This window comes from Colius striatus, chromosome 5, assembly GCF_028858725.1.
Source record: "Colius striatus isolate bColStr4 chromosome 5, bColStr4.1.hap1, whole genome shotgun sequence".
In the NCBI taxonomy this organism is placed as follows: Eukaryota; Metazoa; Chordata; class Aves; order Coliiformes; family Coliidae; genus Colius; species Colius striatus.
In genome coordinates, this window is record NC_084763.1 from 58,255,156 (window position 1) to 58,276,117 (window position 20,962).

The 20,962-nt window shown below is 57.4% G+C and overlaps 1 protein-coding gene across 1 annotated transcript; it reads right to left on the reverse strand.

Annotated features, from left to right (window-relative positions):
* Positions 1-1,829: 1,829 nt before the first annotated feature.
* ELP6 (elongator acetyltransferase complex subunit 6) lies at positions 1,830-17,321 on the reverse strand. Its single transcript, XM_061996959.1, has 7 exons — positions 17,235-17,321; positions 14,230-14,308; positions 12,566-12,636; positions 6,744-6,877; positions 5,726-5,918; positions 3,122-3,268; positions 1,830-2,540 (listed from the first exon to the last, which is right to left on the reverse strand). Exons 1-7 carry the CDS (start codon positions 17,286-17,288, stop codon positions 2,412-2,414), a joined length of 807 nt encoding a protein of 268 aa, XP_061852943.1. The 5' UTR covers positions 17,289-17,321; the 3' UTR covers positions 1,830-2,411.
* Between the last annotated feature and the right edge of the window lie 3,641 nt (positions 17,322-20,962).

Below are 20,962 nucleotides of genomic sequence, written 5' to 3' on the forward strand. Positions count from 1 at the left end.
ACTCCCTGTCACCCATCTACACAGGAAATAAAGCACTCTTGACTCTGGAGGGGGGCAGGCTCATTGCACACTGGGTATGAACCTGCTGTTCAGACAACAGGAGGAGTTTGCACCAGGAGCTAGAGGACAGAGGTGACTCTGTACCCAGAGCCACAGGGAACAGGCCTGGGAACAGAGGGGTTGGCAGCACATGGCTTGGGCAAGGGAGGCAAGGCTGATACCCTGGAAGGAGTGAGAGCTGCAGGGAGAAGGGAAGGCAAAGGGGTAGGAGGTGCTCAGAGACCACAGGATCTTTTTACCCCAGGATGTGTGTGGTGGTCTTGCCATACGGCCCCAGCGTGGGGTGGAATGCTGGGCAGCCTGGGGAGCCAGGGCTTATCCCGAGGCACCAGAACAAAGTCATGAGCATCTACATCACAAGGGTGTTGGGGAGGGGCTGAGGGAATGGGGGTGTTGAGCCTGGAGGAGGCTGAGGGGAGACAGCAGCACTCTCTGACACTCCCTCACAGGAGGCTGTGGCTGGGGGGATTGGACTCTGATCCCAAGCGACAGGATGAGAGGAAACAGCCTCAAGTTGCCCCAGGGGAGGTTGAGATTGGAGATGGGGAACAATTTATTCCTCCAAGGGCTGTCCGGCCCTGCCCCAGCTGCCCAGAGAGGGGAGCAGTGTCCAGCCCTGGAGGGACCCCAAAGCCGTGGAGCTGTGGGGCTGAGGCCATGGGTCAGTGGTGGCCGTGGCAGGGTGAGGGGAGGGCTGGGACTGCAGCAGCCTTTCCAAGCAAAATGATTCTGTGACTTCTGTGATCAGGATGTGGAGACCAGAGGCTGATCTGGCAGCTTTGCTGAGCCAAGGCCAATGCGACCATGAACCGAGCCGAGCCCTCGCTCTGGGGCTGATGCTGCTGGAAGCCAGGGGAGATGAGGAGGGATGCCACTGATGGCAGAACAGGGTGGCCTTGCACAGGGTCAGCCAACATCTGCGTGCCCAGGGCTGCCAATACACACAGCTGTTTGTGAGCCAGAGCTTGTGCAACGCTGCATCTCCACTGATAAAGCAGCTGGGGCTTGGCCCAAGGTCTCTGGTCTTCATTCCCTCGGCCTTGGTGGGAGCAGCACAGGGTCTTGGCAGGGCAGCAACTGGAGAAAGGCCCACTATGGACTGGTGGCACAGTGGGGCAGGGCTGCCAGCAGCAGGGGCTGTCACTCTCCTGACACTCCCCCACACACTCCCTCACAGCCCTGGGCAGCCTGGGACAGGGGCTGACAACCCTCAGGGAAACTGTTCTGCCTCAGCTCCAACCTCAACCTCCCCTGGGGCAACTTGAGCCCTTTTCCTCTTGTCCTGTCATTCATTTCTGAGGAGCAGAGACCGACCCCCACCTCCCTGCAACCCCCTTTCAGGTAGAAAGATTCCTGCATGGAGAAAGCAGGAACGTGTCCCATGGAGTTGTTCCCCCCTCTCTGGAGCTGCAAAGGCCCTGAGAGGTTGCTCCTGTCTCTCACAAGCATGAGGGGTGTCATTTCTCTGCCAGGACACTCCCTGGTGTGAGCTCTGCCCCCAGGGCTGCCCCTGTGGCTGTGGGGAATGAGGGCCCCCAAATGCCCATTTCCTTCCCCTGCCAAGGAGGCTGCAGGGAACGATTCCCATGCACAGTTACTTAATGACTGTACCCTTATCTAATTAAAATTAGCGACTATTAGCCCTTAATAACACTTCAATACAGGCACATAAATGCTAGTGGCTATTTGTGGCTGAGGCAGAGGCTTGTGTCCATTGCCCAAAGTCAAGGCTGAGCCTGGGAAGCCTCATTCTCAACAGACACGGGGCTTTCACATGACAAAGAGGGAAAGGAACAAAGGAAAGCAAGGGATTAACCCAGCAAGGTCTCACCACAGCGAGGTCAGCAGCTGCACACGTAGCTAGAGACGTATTTAATTCTGTAGAAGCTGGGAGTTGAGCAAATCTCTCCTGTGCCAGAAGCTGGGAGAAAGGTAGAAATTGCAACAGGCTGCAAAGACCATCCCTGTTCTGTGTCATCCCTGAAACGCCAGCGGGAGGGTGGGGAGGGTGGAGCCATCCCTCCTCTGCCACGGAACACCGGAAAGGAGAGGCACGCCTGGCCCCGGGGGCACCTCTGCCTGCATGGACCTGCTCCAACGGCCATTCCTGCAAGTTGCTGCTCTTCCTCTTGGCCTGGGAACGTTGGGAACGGGGTGGGAGGACAAAAGGATGCAGCAAGCTCTGGGCAGGTTAATCCTCCCTGTTGGCACACAGTCCAGTAGGTGTTTAAGCTTCGGTTTGCTGCACTGCTCCTGGGATGGGGCTGGTGATACAGGCTGCAGGGGGCTGGTGACACAGGCTGGTTTGGTGGCACATCCAGCCCCAAGGTCCTGGCCTCACTCCCTCGGTGTCACAGGACTGCAGCTGACAGCCCTCTGGCAAAAAAGGTGACATTCCTGTCCTGGATCTTGTACTGGTAGATCTGGACGTGATCCTGCTTCCCAGTCAGCTCCAAGGACAATCTTTTAATTATTTTGATCTGCAAAGGGGAAGAAACAGGAATATCATCCCTCTGGCTGCCCTGCTCACAGCATCCTCACCCCCACACCTATTGCTGGCCTGCAGGGAAAGGGGATCACTGATAAAAGACCATCCCTTGGTGGCAGCCCCTGATGAGTGACCGGGTCCCAGGGACAGAGCTGCCCTCCCAGCCCAGCAGAGCTCACTGAGAGCTCAGAACCACCAAAAGGACCCTTGGGGAAGTTTCCCAGGAACGAGGTGTTTTTCTGTGCCATCACCTCAAGGTGGGAGGGACTGAGGGACTCTGCACTTCTTGCCCACCTGGGCACGCTGCTGGCTGGTGTTCAGCTGCTGGCACCGACCCCTCTCAGGCCCCTTCCCCCGGGGCAGCTTTCCAGAGCCCTCTGCAAACCCTTCCTGCCCTCACACAGATGTGTCATCAAGTCATGCTTGATGTCATCACATCATCCCTAGACATGCTGCAGCCCAGGCTGCTCCTGGGCCACCTCTCACGGGGTGGATGGAGCATGTCTCCTACTCAGGGGCCTGCAGGCAGTGTAGTGTGTGACACAGACTTGTGCCACCTCTCACGTGTGTTACCTGCCCGTGAACATCCTTGCAGAAGCCAGTCACCAGCCCCTCTGCCCACAGGATCAGGTCACTGTGATGACACAGGGAGTTCACAACCAGTTCATTTTCCTCATCTTCTGAGTCCTCATTGCTGTGAACCAGCACCACGATGTTCCCCTGCAACGAGAGCCAAGGTGAGCCCCTGGACAATCCCTGATCTGCACAGTGGAGCCAGCAGCTGGAGACTGCACAACCCCCCTGCTGCTACCTCAGCTACTCACACACCCCCAGCACAGCAGCTGCTTCAGAAAGTCCACCGGGAAAATAAACGACAGATATTGTAGTGGGTGTGTGTGGGCAGGGTGTGGTGCCGGGGGGCTGCTTTAAACCAAGAGCTGCTGGGAGCCTCCCCTGTGTGTGCCAGGGCCAGGGGGCTCCGAGCTGGCCCCGCTGCCGCCCCAGGCCCAGCCCAGCGGCCACGGAGGGAACGTCTCCCCACGCCGCAGCGGGTGGGTGCCCGAGGGAGGCCGTGAGCCCGGGGGAAGCCCCATGGCCCGGCCCCTGCGCTGCTGGGGGGGAGGAGGGACAGAGCCGGGCAGGAGGAGGGCTGGGGGCGCTGCTCCGGGCCTCAGCTTGTGTTTCTCACGGCCCTGCTCTGCTCTGAGTGTTCATTCACAAACCAGAGCGCTGCTCCCCAGGCTGAGCCTGTTGTGCCCAGCAGCTGCTGAGTGATCTCCCTGCCCTTGTCTCCACTCACCAGCCCTTTGCTGTGTTTCCCTCTCCAGCTGAGGAGGGGCAGTGACACAACACACTTGGTGGGCAGCTGGCAGCCAGTCAGGGTTAAACCAGCACACATCCACAAACCTCTGACACAGCTTGCTGTGTGTATATATGGTGTTTACATTACAGATACACGCAGAGATGTAACACACAGCCTAAAAATACATCAAGCCTTTGTTGGGAGGCAGCTGTCCAGTTAAACCAGTCTGGCAGGCCAGGCAATGGCAACCCCACGTGAATTCAGAACAGCTAAAGACAGACGAGGCCCAACAGCCACAGCCTGAGCCACGGTGCTCAAACCTTCACAGCTCCCTACACAACACCAGCTCTGCTGAAAGCCCATCCCAAGGGTCGCCGCCTCAGGCCGTGCAGGTCACCAAGGACTTCAAATAACCAGTTCCCAAACAACTGAAAAGCACTTTAAAGCTTCAGAACACCTTCCACAGCAACGTGTCAGCATGATTTATCATCTTTTTAGCTGTTTTGGAGGTAAATATCCTCAGCCAGCAGAACCCTTGTGAGCATTTACAGCTCAAACACCCTGGCACCACAGGAAGCACAGCATAACAAAACCTGACACCATCGACTTTCTTTCTCACTCAAGCAGAGACAGGAGCAGCCAGGGTGGGGGAGGCTGCAGTGGAAACAGCACAGCATGGATGTGACTGTAAGGATTTTTGGCTGTGATGCTCTCAGAAGTTGGCACATCACTGGGGAGATCTTTGTAGGAGTCACATACCCTTAGAAACAAGAGAGGGAAACAAGCAGCAGTGCTGGACTGTTGGAAGCAGAGACTTGTGTCTCTGAGTGGACCTTCATCTCTGTCCCCTGTGAGACTCATCAGCCTCTCATCACATTCCTAACCCTTTTCCCTCTTGCACTCACACAGACAAGGGTGTGAGGAGAGATCCCTAGAGAACCAGGAGCTTTAAGAAACACTGTTTTAGACTTTGGAGCTCTGCTCACACATCAGGAACAGTGAGCCCTTCTCTGGGCAGCACCTCTGGGGAAACCAGTTGCAAAGGACCCTATGCAGGTACTCAGGAAGTAACACAACTCCCTGAGAGAGGCCCTAGAGCAAGGACTTGAATTTCTTCACATAGAATCCCAGCATGGTGGGGGCTGGCAGGGCCCTGCAGAGCTCATCCAGCCCCAGCCCCTGCTACAGCAGGTTCCCCTGGCTCAGGGGACACAGGAACGTGTCCAGGTGGGTTGGAAATCTCCCCAATGAACCTCCACACCCTCCCTGGGCAGCCTGGGCCAGGCTCCCTCACCTCAGCACCAAAGGAGCTTCTCCTCCTGTGCCAGGGGCACTGCCTGTGTGCCAGCCTGTGCCTGGTACCCCTTGTCCTGGCACTGGCCACCACACAACACACACCGGCCCCAGCCTCCTGACACCCATCCTTTAGGGTTTGATCAGCATTGCTGAGATCCCCCTGAGCTCAGGCTTCTCTTCCCCAGGCTCAACAGCCCCAGTTCCCGCAGCCTTTCCTCCTCACACACATGTTCCATCCCCTCAGCACCCTGGGAGCCCTCCCTGGCCTCTCTCCAGCAGTTCCCTGTCTCTCTGCAGCTGGGGAGCCCAGCACTGGGCACAGGGCTCCAGCTGAGGCCTCAGCAGAGCAGAGCAGAGGGGCAGCACAACCTCCCTGGCCCTGCTGCCCACACTCTGCTGGATGCCCCCAGGCCTGCCATTGGCTTCTTGCCCACAAGGACACATTCCTGGCTGTCCTTGGACAGCCAAAACCTTCCAAAACCCCATTAGGCAGACGTGGAAAAAGGCAGCCAGGCTTTGCTCCAGAGGCTGTTTCGTACAGGTGACGTGCAGGAGGCTGCATGTGCAGGGAGCAGTACCTGCAGCTGGCAGCACACAGCCACTCGGCAGTAGTGGATGAAGTCCAGCACAGCCACGGGCCTGGCACCCAGGCTGAGCAGCACACTCAGGTCATCAACCAGCAGCACGACGCCCTTCCAGGAGTCGCTGCCAGCGGGACTCAGGGATGTCCGGACGAAGTTGAACAAGGCTCTGAGGTCACAGTTGCTCTCACTGGAACAGAAGAAGGAGGTCTCAAGGGGCTTGGCCCACACCTGTGTTGTTCATCACCCTCCTCACCCTCAGATACAACACAAGGAACAGCTTCTGCCTCCCAGCTCAGCTCAGTCTCCCCTCTGGCACTTGGGAGCCAGCAGCCCTTGTCCTGGCACTCCAGGCCCTTGGCCAAAGTCCCTGCCCATGTCTCTTGGGTGCCCCTCGAGGGACTGGAGGCTGCCCCAAGGGCTCCTGGAGCCTTCTCTGCTCCAGGCTGAGCAGCCCCAACTCTCTCAGCCTGTGCTCACAGCAGAGGGGCTCCAGCCCTGGCAGCAGCTCTGGGGCCTCCTGTGCACTGGCTCCAGCAAGTGAAAAAGCCAGCATGGCTAAGGCAGCACTGACCTCTTGGACGAGAATAAAGCTCAGAGTAACTTTTTAATAAAAGGAATGAAGCTGCTTGGATGGGGTTTTATTTGACACAGGCTTGCTGAGTGCTGAAACACATCTTCTCCAGACCTGTAGCGTGCCTGGCAGTGAGAATGGGAGTGGGAACTGCCCTGAAGTGCTGGAGAGGGGGGATAGAAAGCCTCTGTGAGCAGCAGGGTGACACAGGGCAGCATGAGCCCAGCAGTGTGCACGGCACTGGCCTTTCCCTTCACTTAGGTGTGCAGCTCCTGAGCCCTTGGGTCCCAGAGGGAAGCCCAAATGAGCTGTGTGCCAGCATTGGACCTCACTGCTCCGGCTGGTCTCAGCGCTGGCTGCAGGGGTGGGTGACAGGAGGGGGAAAACACTGTGCTGAAGTCCTGCTGAGCCTCAGCAGAACCACCAACTACTCTGTTTTACCTCATAAACTGAAGAGGACAGGGCTCTCCTGACTGCTCCTCTGCCTCTTCTCCAAACAAGAGGTCAACGCAGGACTTGAGGCCTTCCAAGAAGACAAGCTGTCCCCGCTCCTTGGCAGCTGTCAGACTGATTCCCTTCAGAGAGAAAAACATCATGCAGAGCAAACAGCTGTGGAGGAGCAGTGCAAACAGAACCAAGGGGATCCACAGCCAGTCTTTACTGAGTCTTAGCAAAACGTGCCATTAAGTTCGTGCTTCAGCGAGTCCTGAGCAGGGGATGACACAGGCAGGGCTCCTCACACACTAGTGGACGTGTTTGCTTTCCTATATTTTGCCAAGATATGAAAAAAAAAACCAAGCCTACTGTGATTTGGGGGTTCAGACATCCTGGAATTGCTCCTGGGAAAAGAGCCTCACTGCACAGGAGTAAAGTTGCAGAGGCAGGGAGAGGATGGGCACAAGCTGCTCCATGCACCACACTGGGAGCAATTCCTTCACCCTCCCTTCTTGGGTTGTGAAAGCCTTTTCACACTATCTCCAAATCATAGAGCCACAGAATCATTTGGGTTGGAAAAGTCCTCTAAGAGCGTCAAGTCCCAGCCCTCCCCTCACCCTGCCACAGCCACCACTGACCCACGGCCTCAGCCCCACAGCTCCAGGCTTTGGGGTCCCTCCAGGGCTGGGCACTCCCCCACGGCCCTGGGCAGCTGGGACAGGGCTGGACAGCCCTTGGGGGAAGGAACTGTTCCCCAGCTCCAGCCTCAACGTGCCCTGGGGCAACTTGAAGCCATTTCCTCTCACCACTTGGGAGCAGAGGCTGAATCCCCCCCAGGGCCTTTTCTGCTGAAGAACTTTCCAGACCCACATCCCCAAGGACTCCCCAGCACAGTCCCACAGTGAGGCACAGCCCAGGTCTGTGCAGTGCCATGGGCTGAGAGAGCAGCAGAGCTGGGGCTCCCACAGGAAGCAGCCCCAGCCCTGAATCCCCTTGAGAGAAGAAGGAGGGACTGTGACAAACTGCCTGGGGCCACAACTCAAACTCATGGCAAGGTTTCCAGCTCTCAGTGCTGCTTCATCGTGAGGTCAAGCTCAAGAGCCACACGCTGGGCACCTCCAGCTCCAGTGGAGCAAGCCCTGGCAGAGCTGCAGAAGACCCCAACTGCAAATCCAGTCCTTGAACTTCTGTCTCATCCTCTTTTCTTTGAGCAGACTTTTGCCAACCATTCTATAGCTCCTCAGCTGACTGATAACTGCACCAGTCCCCCCTCCAGGAGAACACTGAGGACCTGCTATTGACATGATCATACAAATACATCTCCTGCCACTGCCTTCCAGCCTCAGCCCAACTGCACTCAGTTGGCTCAGCCTGGCAGCTTGGGTGCCTTCCCACATTGCACAACAGGACTGTAATCTCTCAGAATGGAACCAAGGAGCATCCACACTGAGACTGGCAGCGCCTCAGCAACCTGGATATTGTGCAGCTCAGCAGGTAGCTGGGCAAGATGGGGAGATAAGATGGTTTACAGGGAGTTCAGGAAGGTTGAGCTCAATGCAGCATTGCTTGACAGGCAAAATTGGTGAGGGAGAAACAAGGATCCTGAGAAAGCAGTTCCCACATCCCCAGAGGGAGGACATCCCTTGGAGGTGCTGCAGGAATCCTCTGAAGAGGGTGGCTGAGCAGGACTGGTCAGGGACAGAGGTAAGTCCTAGGGCAGGAGCAGGAGCCCTCCCCTTAAGCCAGGACTGGCTGCTGCTGCCTGAACACTGCAAGAGGCACACACCAGCAGCACCACAGACAGTGTTTTCTGGCAGCAGCCCTGATGAATGGATCTCTCCCCCTCACGTTTCAGCTGGCAGGGGAAGCAGTGGAAATCTCTCTTTCCTCTCATTAGCACTGAACCTGTGGCAACTGATAAGCCTTGCAGGAGCTCAGGGTTAATGTCCCTGAAAAGGAGCTCTGCCTTATCTACCCAGCCCTTCTCTCTGGAGGTCCCTGTGTGGAAATGCCACACTCACCAAGCACAGCCCCTTGTGGGGATTGTCTCGTTCATCACACCCTCAAGATGTGGCTTTATGGTTATTTTAACTAAAAAAATAAAGAAAACTGGGTTTAAATCATAGAATCCCAGAGTGGTGGGGGCTGGAAGGGCCCTGCAGAGCTGCTGCAGCCCAGCCCCTGCTACAGCAGCTGCCCCTGGCTCAGGGGGCACAGGAACGTGTCCAGGCGGGTTTGGGAACCTCCTGAGAAGGAGCCTCCACACCCTCCCTGGGCAGCCTGGGCCAGGGCTCCCTCCCCTCAGCACCAAAGGACTTGCTCCTCCTGTGCCTGTGTGCCAGCCTGTGCCCGTCCTGGCAGTGGCCAGGAGCTGCTGCAGCTGCTCTCCAGCAGGTCACCCCCAGCCTGTTCTGCTCTGAGACGGCAGAAAAACGCTCAGAATTGCCAAGGGCACCTTCCTGCCTGCCACAGACACCCCACACGCCCTGCTGCAGAGCCCCGGTGCTGCACAGCACCCAAACACTGCACGTCACCAGCCTGGAAGCCTTCATTATCCCACAGCCCCACGCTGCAGCTCCACCAGGAGCACACAGACATTATCTCTGGCAGATCTGTCACTTATCCATCAAGCCCAGAATCGCTGGGGAAGCTGCAGCTGGGCGTGAGCGAGGCTGTGAGCTCTGCAGCACAGCACAGCTGTGCTCAGGCAGCCTGCAGCCTGCCAGCACTGCCGGCCCTTAAACCAGAGCCCCCAGGGAGAGCAAAATATTTGCAGGAGAGAACTAGCAAAGAAGGATGTGAGGCAGCAGCTCAAACAGCAAACACAGCCCTGGGTTCAAAGTGCAACGATCTGACATCGGGCAACAGGCCAAGGTCTCTTCTCTAGCACAACCACCTGCAGAGGAAAGCTGAGGTGACCAGGTGGTGTCCCCTGGCCTGGCAAAGGACAAGGAGCAGGCAAGAGGGTGACCAAATGGGGACAAATATGTTTTTCCCTTAAGACAGAACACACATTGTAACAAATGAGAGTGGGAAGACCAATCTGGGAAGCTGCCACCAGCCTTGCTACAGCCCAGCACGTTCACTACAAGGTCATAACACACAACACTAACTGTGCCTTAGAACTCAGTGCAGATCCTCGTGAAAGGAGGGTGACTTGCAGAAAACACAGCCCTGGAGCTGCAGCCTCCCCAGGGCCCAGCACAGGGGATGGGCACAGCCCTGGGCCTGCTGCCACCCCGCTGCTGAGCCCAGCCAGGCTGCCCCTGGCTTCTTGTCCCCCTGGGCACGCTGCTGGCTCATCTTCAGCCTCTGACACCAACCCCCTCAGGCCCCTTTCCCTCAGGCAGCTTTCCAGTCACACTTCACTATTATGACCCTGGCTCCAGGATCCTTCTTCCCAGGCCTGGGACCACCCCAGCAGAAATAAAAGCCTCACTAAGGCATGAGGCTCCTCCAACTGCAGTCTTTATAATCTTCTAAGGATGATTACACAGAGGAGGTGTAAGCTGTGGGTGGGATAATGTAATGCAAGTGGCTTCCCACAGGCTAGATTCTTCCAAGCAGCTCCTGGAGGAAATACAGCCTGACCCAACAGAGAGAGCCAGGCAGCTGGTCTTGAGCTTGCCACCGAGGAAGAGGAGGTGACACAGCTCAGGGTTCTGTCTGAAACTGGGCTTTGCTACAGCCACGTCAATCACATCCCAGCTGCTCTCCCTACAGACCCACAGCAGCAAAGTCTAAAGTCTAAGGGTGAAACTACTCTGCCAAAAACCACCTTTACTGAGCCTCCTACGCTCACTGAGGCAAAGGAGGATTGAAGCAAAGACAAGATCTTACAGAAACTCAAACCCATGGAAATAACTGATGTCATGCCCCCCAGCTCCCCACAACCACCAACCACGGGGGCATCTGTGCAGTTACAGGGTAAGACTCACTCAGACTTGAAACCAAGAGGACAGGGACAGCTCAGCACAGCAGGCAAATGTAATCACTTCTCTGAACTCTCCTGGGCAATCTGTGTTCTCCTTGCTATCACCTCCCTGCCCAGCAGTACCCACTGTGGCGAAGCAGCAGACAGCACATCACGTCATTTTGCACAGCTCTTGTGCTCCAGCTAATCCTTGTGTTGTGTCTCCCTGCTCCAACTCTCCCACGGGGGAGATGGCAACAGCTCCTATTAAAAGCACAGGCTGCACACTGGGACATTGCACCACATCAGGAAGCACACCAACAAACCCCACTCTGCCTTCAGAGCAGGCAAGGAGCCCACATTTAACAGCTGCATCTCCTACCTACGCTGGTTGCTGTGCCCTGTTTCACTCAGGCAAGCTCCCCCCTAAGATTTCCTGCTCTCTGTACCACGAAGGCCAGAACTCACAGGGGGTTTGCTCAGCACTGAGGAATCTGCTCTGCAGAGGAACTGTGGCTTGAGTATCAGCCCATGAGCTGAAGTGCAACGTGGAAATGCTTCATTTGCTGAGTCCATTTCATTTCCCTCAGCTCCTGGACCAATGATTTCCTCTTAAAAGGAAAAAACTGAGCAGTAAATAAAATACAGTTGTTGAGCAAGCACTGAAACTCAACCCACAGGTACACTGGGGAACTCACCATCTCAGCAACATCTGCTTCTTCAGCACCTGAAAGCCTTTACAAGCAGCAGCACTGCTGGGATTTCAAGCAGCACCAGAGGACAGACAACCACCAAGGCAAGCAAGCCCTCATCCCTCCAGCCCTGGCAGCTCACCTGGACTCCCCAGCTGCAGCATTTCACCTCTGAGCATTACACAAAAAGCTGAGAGATATGGTGTAAATCCAGAGCTCAGCCTGATTTGCTGACCCTGCCTACTGTGTTTCTCTGTTTCTCTCCTTTCAGGGTACACACAATCCATGCCTGACTTACCACAGGAATCAGAGAAGGATGGAATGCTGGGGGCTGGAAGGGCCCTGCAGAGCTCAGCCAGTGCCACCCCCTGCTAAAGCAGGCTCCCCTGGCTCAGGGGGCAAAGGAACGTGTCCAGGTAGGGTTGGACACGAGAAGGAGCCTCCACACCCTCCCTGGGCAGCCTGGGCCAGGGCTCCCTCACCTCAGCACCAAAGGACTTTCTCCTTGCGTTTGAATGGAACTTTTTGTGTTGCAGCTTCTTCCCACCACCCCTTGTCCTGGCACTGGAGACAACAAAAAACCGAGGCAGCCCATCCTCCTGACACCCACCCTTTAGGTACTTGTGTTGATGACTGAACCCCTAAGGATGTCACTCAGCACTTGTGGCTCCTAAGACTGTTCAAACTGGTGGCCTGGCCCAGGGCCAACAGAGGCACGCAGGTGTCCTGCCCAAATCTACTGCCCAAAGCACTGCATCACACCATAACCACAGGATGAAGCCACCTCAGGAGCTCCTGCGCTGTGCAGCCAGTGCATCCCACAGGGGTATAAAGAAGCCCTAGAAACATAAGACACCATGGCATTTGTCTCCCCAGAGCACTAATGAAGCTACATGTACCAGTCTGAGCCTGTCTGGGGAATGCTGATCTCCAGAAAACATTTCCAAGCGCAAAGAAAGCAAGCAGCTGTTCAGCTCCCTGCCCTCTCTCAGGCAGAGCCTGCTGGGGCTCTTGCAGTGAGCCTCGTAGCCAGCTTTGTGCCCTGTATCACATCCTTCTCCAGCAAGAAGTGTTCTCCTTCCCCTGCTGCAGGAGCACCAATCCTGACTGTGCCCACTAAGCCCTGGAAACACTTCCTCAGCTCCTGTTTCCCGTTCTCATCCCTTTCCACCCAACAGAAACCACCCAGACCTGTACATACTAAGCTACACCAAGAGACTTACCAGCTTCTGTGCCACGATGTTGTAGTGACTGAAGGATTGGAGCAGGGCCACAAAGCAAACCTTACAGCCAGCTGGGGAAGAAGACAAAAAGACACGTTATCATTTCAACTTTGCAAGCTGCCATTATCAAAACACATAAATCACAGCAGCCAGGAAAGGCCTTGAGGTGAGATAGGGTCTAAGCAGCCCCTCACTTGCTCCTGGCTGGGCTGTCAGTGTGCACCCTTCTAGAGGATTTCCACATTAGGGGGAATGTTAGTTTGAAAAGAAATGGAAAAAAAAACCACCAAGAAAGAAAAAGAAGCCATTTAAAAGGTCCCTTTTCTGTTTTGTGCCACCCTGCCCTGGGGGCACCTGGCACAGTCTGCTGGTGTCACCGCGAGGAGGCCAACGGCCGGCCGTGACACATGCTACCCAAACCACGGACATGCCAACACATCCCTGGCTCAGCTCTTGCAGGGCAAGTGACCTTGAGTGGAAAAACACCAGGCAAATAAACACAAACAGTATTTGTTTCTCCCTGGTGGAAAGCAGGACGTGGATTTCAAACACAACAAGTCAGTGGCCTCGGTGGAGCCCTCACTGACCCCTTGGGAGATCCCAAAGGTACCTGGACGACATGGCAGTGCTACAGACACAGAGGAACTGGCACCTGGGTGCTGGATGGAAACGAGAGGGTGACAGCAAGCACACCTGCCTCAGTGCATCAGTGATCCCAAGGAGAATGGTGAGACTCCTCCCTGGCAGACGGGCAGTTCAATGCAGCCATCCCAGCACAATGCTGCAGGGGCATTGTGCCAGGCCCAGAGGCAATGCCTGAGCAGGGCTGTCCCTTCAGAGTCATCCTGCTGGTCATAACCTGCTTCCCACGGGCCTTCCTGCGGTTCTAGTGCCAGGCACTGCCTCTGGGCCACACCAGCGGTTGGTGTCAGCAGCTGGAGATGAGCCAGCAGCGTGCCCAGGGGGGCAAGAAGGCCAGTGGCTTGTGTTAGAAACAGGATTAGGAAGAACTGTTTCCCTGAGAGGGGTGTCAGCCCCTGTGCCAGGCTGCCCAGGGAGCTGGGGGAGTGCCCAGCCCTGGAGGGATCCCAAAGCCATGGAGATGAGGTGCTATGGGTGAGTGGTGTCAGCTTCAGGGCTGACAGGTACCAGATTTGCCAGGCTGGCTGCTTTGCCTGCAGCAAGCCAAAGGAGTCCATGAGTGCAGCACCCACTCTGCAGGGGCTGGAAGGTTGCTCACAGGTGAAATTAGTCCAAAAAAAGTAATTAGGCAACTTGCCAGGGCCTTTGTTTCTTTACTCACTACCAGCTTATCCAATTGTTCCTGATATTTTTAATTACATTATGAACCACCCAGCTAGTAAAGGAATTGCACCCACCACCTCACTGTCAGATGTCCACATGATTTACAGCATTCACTGCTCAAATGATGAAACGAGGTGCAGAGATGTTACAGAATGTGCCCAAGGAGATAGAGCAAGTCCCAAGAACAAGTCAGGACTGGGATCCCTAAATCCTGAGCCCACAGCTTTTTGCTAATCCTAGGATGCCTCATGCTCTGCAGAATTAGCTTCTGCTCACATAGAAACACTTCATGCTGTAGGAACCTTCAAGGAGCATGCAAAGGCAAACCCTTGCCCTGGAGAGTCCTGCTGCTGCCATACCTCTGAGGTAGAAGGAGAGGAAATGGTGCACCAGGAAGCTGCCATCTGTTCTGGTGTCTCGCAGCAGAGTGAATTTACCCTGAAAAAGAAGCAGCACAACAATGTAACACGGGAAGATGAGGGCACAGACTCCTCCTGGTTCCATTTTGGTAGACAAGCAGATGTCTGCTCAGGCTGAGGGCAACCCTGCAGGTATTAGTCACAGAAAGGAGCAGGAGCAGCACGCCAGCCACCCGTCCACTTACAAAGGGATGCCAGTGCTTCCTCCAGATACAGCCCATGGGGAAGCACCAGAAGAGGTTGAGTTCATTGCTTTCTGAAAGGCTGGATGCCCCCAGGCTGCCATTGGCTTCTTGCCCACCAGCCCACGCTGCTGCTCATGTTTCTCTGCTGCCCACCAGCACTGCCAGGTCCCTCTCCTGGAGCTGCTCTCCAGCAGGTCCCCCCCAGCCTGTGCTGGGGCAGGGGCTTGTTCCTGCCCAGCTGCAGGACTCTGCCCTTGCCCTGGGTGACCCTCAGCAGGTTCCTCTGTGCCCAGCTCTCACTCACTGGCAGCTCAGCCTTACAGTGAACCAGCCACAGTGACTTGTTCTTTGTGTGAGAGCACTGGGTGATGCCAGCCTAAGGAGCAAGCTCTTTGAGTCTCTCTGGGAAAAACTTCAATGATAATTTCCTTCCTAATGTGTATTTTGAGACTTTACCTACTCCTGTGCCTTGCTCTGTGGTGTTGATCTGGTTCCATTACTGAGACTGCATAGGTCAGGCAGGGCAGAATGACTGGCAGAGGGCTCTGGCAACAAGGTCCTTGTGTCACTCTGACTTGTCACACAAATGAGTTTGTTTCATTGAACAGCATTAATTGGTTTTAAGTTTCCTGTCAAGCATTCAGTGCCATATTGCAGGTGTGTGCCCCACTGTTTGGTCAGGAAGGGAACAGCAGGCTGAATGTCAAATGTCACCTCAAGTCCCCTCTCTCACCCCCTGGCTCTGACAGGTTCTCTCCTTTGCTCCCAGATGCACAGCACAGAACACACGGGATGTTATCATTCAGGGCTTGCATTATTTCAGACCTTTACAGTTACCAACCCTTCAATCCTGCCAGCCTGTCACACTCCAGCTGGCTCCAGCCAGCGCTCACAACTCTTCACTTCTGACACCCAGATGCTCAGCTACCCGGGGGTGGAAGTGTCTGAACATCTCCAGAGGCAGCAGCTGCTGCAAACCACAGCCAGAGGAGGAGAGGGAGGGAAGCAACAGCTCTGTGAAACTCCAGCACCCTGCTTGTGAGGCTCCCAAGATGCTGAGGGGATGGAACATGTGTGTGGGGAGGAAAGGCTGCGGGAACTGGGGCTGTTGAGCCTGGGGAAGAGAAGCCTGAGCTCAGGGGGATCTCAGCAATGCTGCTCAGTCCCTACAGGGTGGGTGTGGAGAGGCTGGGGCCAGTGTGTGGTGGCCAGTGCCAGGACAAGGGGTACCAGGCACAGGCTGGCACACAGGCAATGCCCCCGGTACAGGAGGAGAAGCTCCTTTGGTGCTGAGGTGAGGGAGCCCTGGCCCAGGCTGCCCAGGGAGGGTGTGGAGGCTCCTGCTTGGAGGTTCCCAAACCCACCTGGACACGTTCCTGTGCCCCCTGAGCCAGGGGAAGCTGCTGGAGCAGGGGCTGGATGAGCTCTGCAGGGCCCTTCCAGCCCCCACCATGCTGGGACTACACCAAATTACAGGAAGCATCTGCCTCCCTGGAGGAGCTGAGGGCAGGCAGTTTCCCCTTATTGCCACACAAGAGGAATTACTGGGCTGAGGAGCAGGTTAAGACCCAGCCCCATCACCAGGCCCCTGTTTGCTGGCATGCAGAAACCCCACAGCTCCATGATTTATCACCACAGATGCACAGTCAATCTCTTCCCCTTTCTGTGCATCCTTGTCAAGCCCAGCAAGGCACAGTTGGGGACAAAGCACCTGCAAAGGCAAGGCCTTCTTGTAGCAACCTTCTCCATCGGTCTGCCGCAGCCCCTGCCCTCCACGCTCCGCTTTCACGCTCTTCCCACCTCCAGGCCACGAGGCAGAAGTTGCAGCTACTTGTCAGAAGCTGCCAGAAGCCCTTGGCAGGGCAGCAGCGGGTGTCACAAGCGCTGAGCAGGGACATGTCAGATACACCCACGCAGGCGGCAGCTCCATCCACCCACAGCCCTGCGGCAAAGGCGGCCGTGAGCGCCTGGAAAAGGGCACAAGCCAAGCACGGAGCCGCAGGAATCGGGGAGATCTGCAAAGGGCTGACGCTTTCCTGCTCTTCGGGGCACTGTGGCCAGGAGAGGCTTGTTCTCTGCTTCCAAGCCACAGGACAAAAGGAAGCAGCCACAGGTTGCCCCAGGGGAGGCTGATTGGCGATGGGGAACCATTTCTTCCCCCATGGGCTGCCCAGGGCCGTGGGGGAATCCCCAGCCCTGGAGGGACCCTAAAAACCGTGGGGCTGAGGCCGTGGGTCAGTGGTAGCCGTGGCAGTGCCGGGGGACTGTTGGACTCCAGCAGCTTCAGGGGCATTTCCAACCCCAACCAGCCTGTGATTCTCCACCACACGCGCATTTCATCCAGCTTTCACCTGAAACGCTCTTACACGGGGCCGTGTAAGTTACACCGTGACTTCAACGGCGCAATGCCACGGCTGAGCACATTTAACTCGGTGGCCCAAAGGAGAAGAGACCTGTGGGACACAGCAGCGCCGGGCAGCGGCTCTGAGCCCCGTTTCTACTGCAGGGCCCGGCCCCTCCGCACGCCGCAGCCACGGCCGTGGGGGGCCGCGAGGAGCCCAAGCCGGGCCACGGGAAGCCAAGGGAAGGCTCCGGAGGCCGCCGAGCAGCCGGGGACAGCCGGGGACAGCCCGGGGCCGCCGCCACGCTCCGCCCCTCGCGGCGGGCAGCGCTGCCCGGACTACAGCTCCCAGCCGGCCCCGCGCCTTCCCCGCTGCCGCCGCGCCCGCCCCTCCCTCCGGCCGGCCGTCCCGCTCTCACCGTCTCCGGCCGTTGCGGGGACGCGCCCAGCAGCTCGTTGAGCTCCGCGAACATGGCGAGCGGCCGCTGCCCGCGGCACACGGAGGCTTCCGGGGATGGCGGCGGGGGCAGCGCGGCCTGGCGCATGCGCCGAGCCGAGTCCGGGGGGCGCGGAGCCGCGGCGCGCCTTTCCCCGCTGCCCTCGGGGCTCCGGCCGGGCCGTGGGGCTGCCCCGCTCCCTCCCGCCGCCCTCAGGGGCTGCCCCGCTCCCTCCCGCCGCCCTCGGGGCTCTGGCCGGGCCGTGGGGCTGCCCCGCTCCCTCCCGCCGCCCTCAGGGCTCCGCCGGGCTGTGGGGCTGCCCCGCTCCCTCCCGCCGCCCTCGGGGCTTCGCCGGGCTGTGGGGCTGCCCCGTTCCCTCGGGGCTCCGCCGGGCTGTGGGGCTGCCCCGCTCCCTCCCGCCGCCCTCGGGGCTCGGCCGGGCTGTGGGGCTGCCCCGCTCCCTCCCGCCGCCCTCGGGGCTCTGGCCGGGCCGTGGGGCTGCCCCGCTCCCTCCCGCCGCCCTCAGGGCTCCGCCGGGCTGTGGGGCTGCCCCGCTCCCTCCCGCCGCCCTCAGCGCTCCGGCCGGGCCGTGGGGGCTGCCCCGCTCCCTCCCGCCGCCCTCAGGGCTCCGGCCGGGCCGTGGGGGCTGCCCCGCTCCCTCCCGCCGCCCTCAGCGCTCCGGCCGGGCTGTGGGGCTGCCCCGCTCCCTCCCGCCGCCCTCAGGGCTCCGGCCGGGCTGTGGGGGCTGCCCCGCTCCCTCCCGCCGCCCTCAGCGCTCCGGCCGGGCTGTGGGGCTGCCCCGCTCCCTCCCGCCGCCCTCAGGGCTCCGGCCGGGCTGTGGGGGCTGCCCCGCTCCCTCCCGCCGCCGCCGCCCCGGGATGGGCCCCGGCTGTCTGCGGGGACGCGTTCCCGTGTGTGCCGCTGCCGCCAGCCCCGCTCCCTTCAGGCAGCCCGGAGCATGGCCCGGTCACCCTCAGCCGCTGCCCAGCAGACCCGTCTCTGCACGGAGAGACATCCCTCCCGCTGCCCTGGTTCATAGAATCACTTCGGTTTGAAAAGCACTTGAAGCTGCTGGAGTCCAGCCCTCCCCTCACCCTGACCCACGGCCCTCAGCACCTCAGCCCCACGGCTCTGGGGTCCCTCCATGGCTCTGGGACCCCTCCAGGGCTGGGCACTGCCCCAGCTCCCTGGGCAGCCTGGCACAGGGCTGACACCCCTCTCAGGGAAACAGTTCTGCCTCAGCTCCAGCCTCAGCCTCCCCTGGGGCAGCCTGACCCCGTTTCCCCCTGTCCTGTCACTCCTCACTGAAGAGAACCGACTGACCCTCACCACAACATGCTGTGGGCTCCTGGGTTTATATGGCAGCCACGGTACACCCTGAAATGGGACGTTTGAGAGGGGTCTGTTACTCCCTCAACGCTTCCCATTTCATTATTAGCACCAGTGAGTGTTTCTGAGCATTCCCAGCCTGCAGCTCAGTCTAACAGCAGCCTTACGGCCACAAACATCCACGCTCCTTGGTGTCAGTTTTGCCCATGTGCCTGAATTTGCTGCTTTTGGGGTTGTTTTGTGGGGTGGGTTTTTTGGCACAGAATTCACCTTTCCATTTCCTTGTCTCATCCAAGCTTTTGTTACCTTTGAGGATTGCCCAGACGAGGGCAGACGTGCCGGAGCCCTGCGTGTGCCAAGAAGATGCACAGCCTTGCACTGTCTCGTCTGCTGTGAGCATTAGGGGGCATCAAACGATGCTAATAACTGACAAAGCACCCAGCCAGAGAGAGAGGAGACACCTGCACAGCTTAGTGTGGGGCTCCTCACAACCACAAATGATGGCTACTGAAGGTTTATGTGGGTTTAGGAGGGAGAATCGGTAGGAGAAGGGGACAAGTCCAGGGAATAAAATATCTCCTCAGGGCCACCACCAGCTTGGGAAGTCCCTGAGCTGCAAACTGCTGGGGAGAGGAAAAGTAGGAAGACAAGTGGTTGTCTTGGCCTCCCTCTTCCCTCAGCCCGCTGGTGAGGATGGCTGGTGCACAAGCGGCACTGGGCTGTGTGGAGATTCAGTTGAGCACTGCAGCTATTCTTCTTTCTTTATTTCCTATGTTTGTATGTGTGTTGGCTGTAAAACCTATCATCCCCTCTCTCCATCCCTGCTTCAGAGTGCTTAGGAATATCCTGGATAAGACAGATGCCAGGCCAGGCTGGGCTGTAATCTCAGGGGGCTGCAGAAACCCATCGTTTGTGTCAGCCCTTTGCTTCCTGCCTTTTAACCAGTTACTTAGCTGTGAAAGGACTTCCTCCCTTCCCCTTTGACGGCTTCATCCCTGTGACAGCTTTAGCTGAAAGCTTCTTGAAAAAGCCCACATCACTTTGCTTTTTGTTTTCCTACCCTTTCACAGAGCTGGGAACCTGAGTCTGGTCTCAGGGAGTCCAGTAACCAGCTAAGTCCCTGCTCTGTGTTGGAGCAGCCAGAGCCTTAATTCCTTGGCCACCCTTTGAAGCAGTCTGGCTCCTGGCCTCCTTCACATGGTTTGCCTGCAGAGCCCTGTTCTGCGGCACAGACGACAGCAAAGGGGCTTCACAGACAGAGAGGAACCTGCAGATGTTCCTACCTGGGAGCATTCTGTCAGCCTGCATCTGTCTGCCAGCCAAGGTGCCGCTTTCAGACCAGCTTTTGTCTGCACCATCACATTTCTGTCTCTGTAGCACTTTTCTTCCAGCTCCTTTGGGAGCGGGGGAGCCCTGGATGCCTTGTCAATGAAATGTAAAATCCTCTCTCTTTCTCTTTGCAGTGGGAAGGGGACCAAACCAGCATGCAAAGTACAGCTGCATCTCTCAAAACACCTCTTGTCCTTCTTAATGTATTCCTTCTCACATTTCCTGACTTGCTGCCGTGCGAAGGCAGCGAGGGTTTTGCTGCTGAAACTGCTGCCCCTTCCCTCCCATCTGCTTCATGCTTATTTGCAGCGTTTAGAATGCAGCAAACCTTGGAAGTATTGAGTAGTGGAGCCATATGGCATCCATAGGTAACAATGCTGCTCACAGTGAAGCTCCTCTGCTGCCAGGCCAGCGGGTAAAAGGCAATACAGGACCGAGGGGAGCAAAGGAAAGAAAACCCCAACTGGAGTCTGAGGCGATTCCCAAGCACGCGGTGGGAAAGGTTAACTGAAAGCACCAGCCTTCCTGAAAAGGACTTTTTTAGGGAGAAGGCACTGTGATTGAGCTGCCTGTGCTGCTGCTTGTACCCGGGGTATCCCCAGCCCTTCGGATTTCAGTGCACAAATCAAATGACACCACAGCAAAAGGAGCGTAGGAGATGGGGGGGAGGGTTCTGTTGTCTTCACATAACTCTGGTGTTGCTGAGAGAATGCTAAATGCTTTAGTAATGCTCTGAGTGATAAAAGATGAGGCCAGAGAAGGTTAATGACAGAGCAGATGTTGGGCTGAGTCAATGGGTGAGAAAAGAAACAGGGGGAGTCGTCCCTTTAACTCAGCTTGTGTTGGGGGATAAATCCAGAGGCTCAATGCTGGGGCCTTGACATGGCAAAAAGCAGCTGGGGGGAATAATGGATGAGCTCAACCAGGTGCTGCATTTCTCTGAAGAAATGCAAAAGCCAGACTTTGAAAAGAGTTCCTGAGGCAGCCAGTGGGAAGAGGGAGCCTGGAGCCAGAGGCAGGGCTGTCCTCGGGGGCTGGCTGCTGCCTGCTCC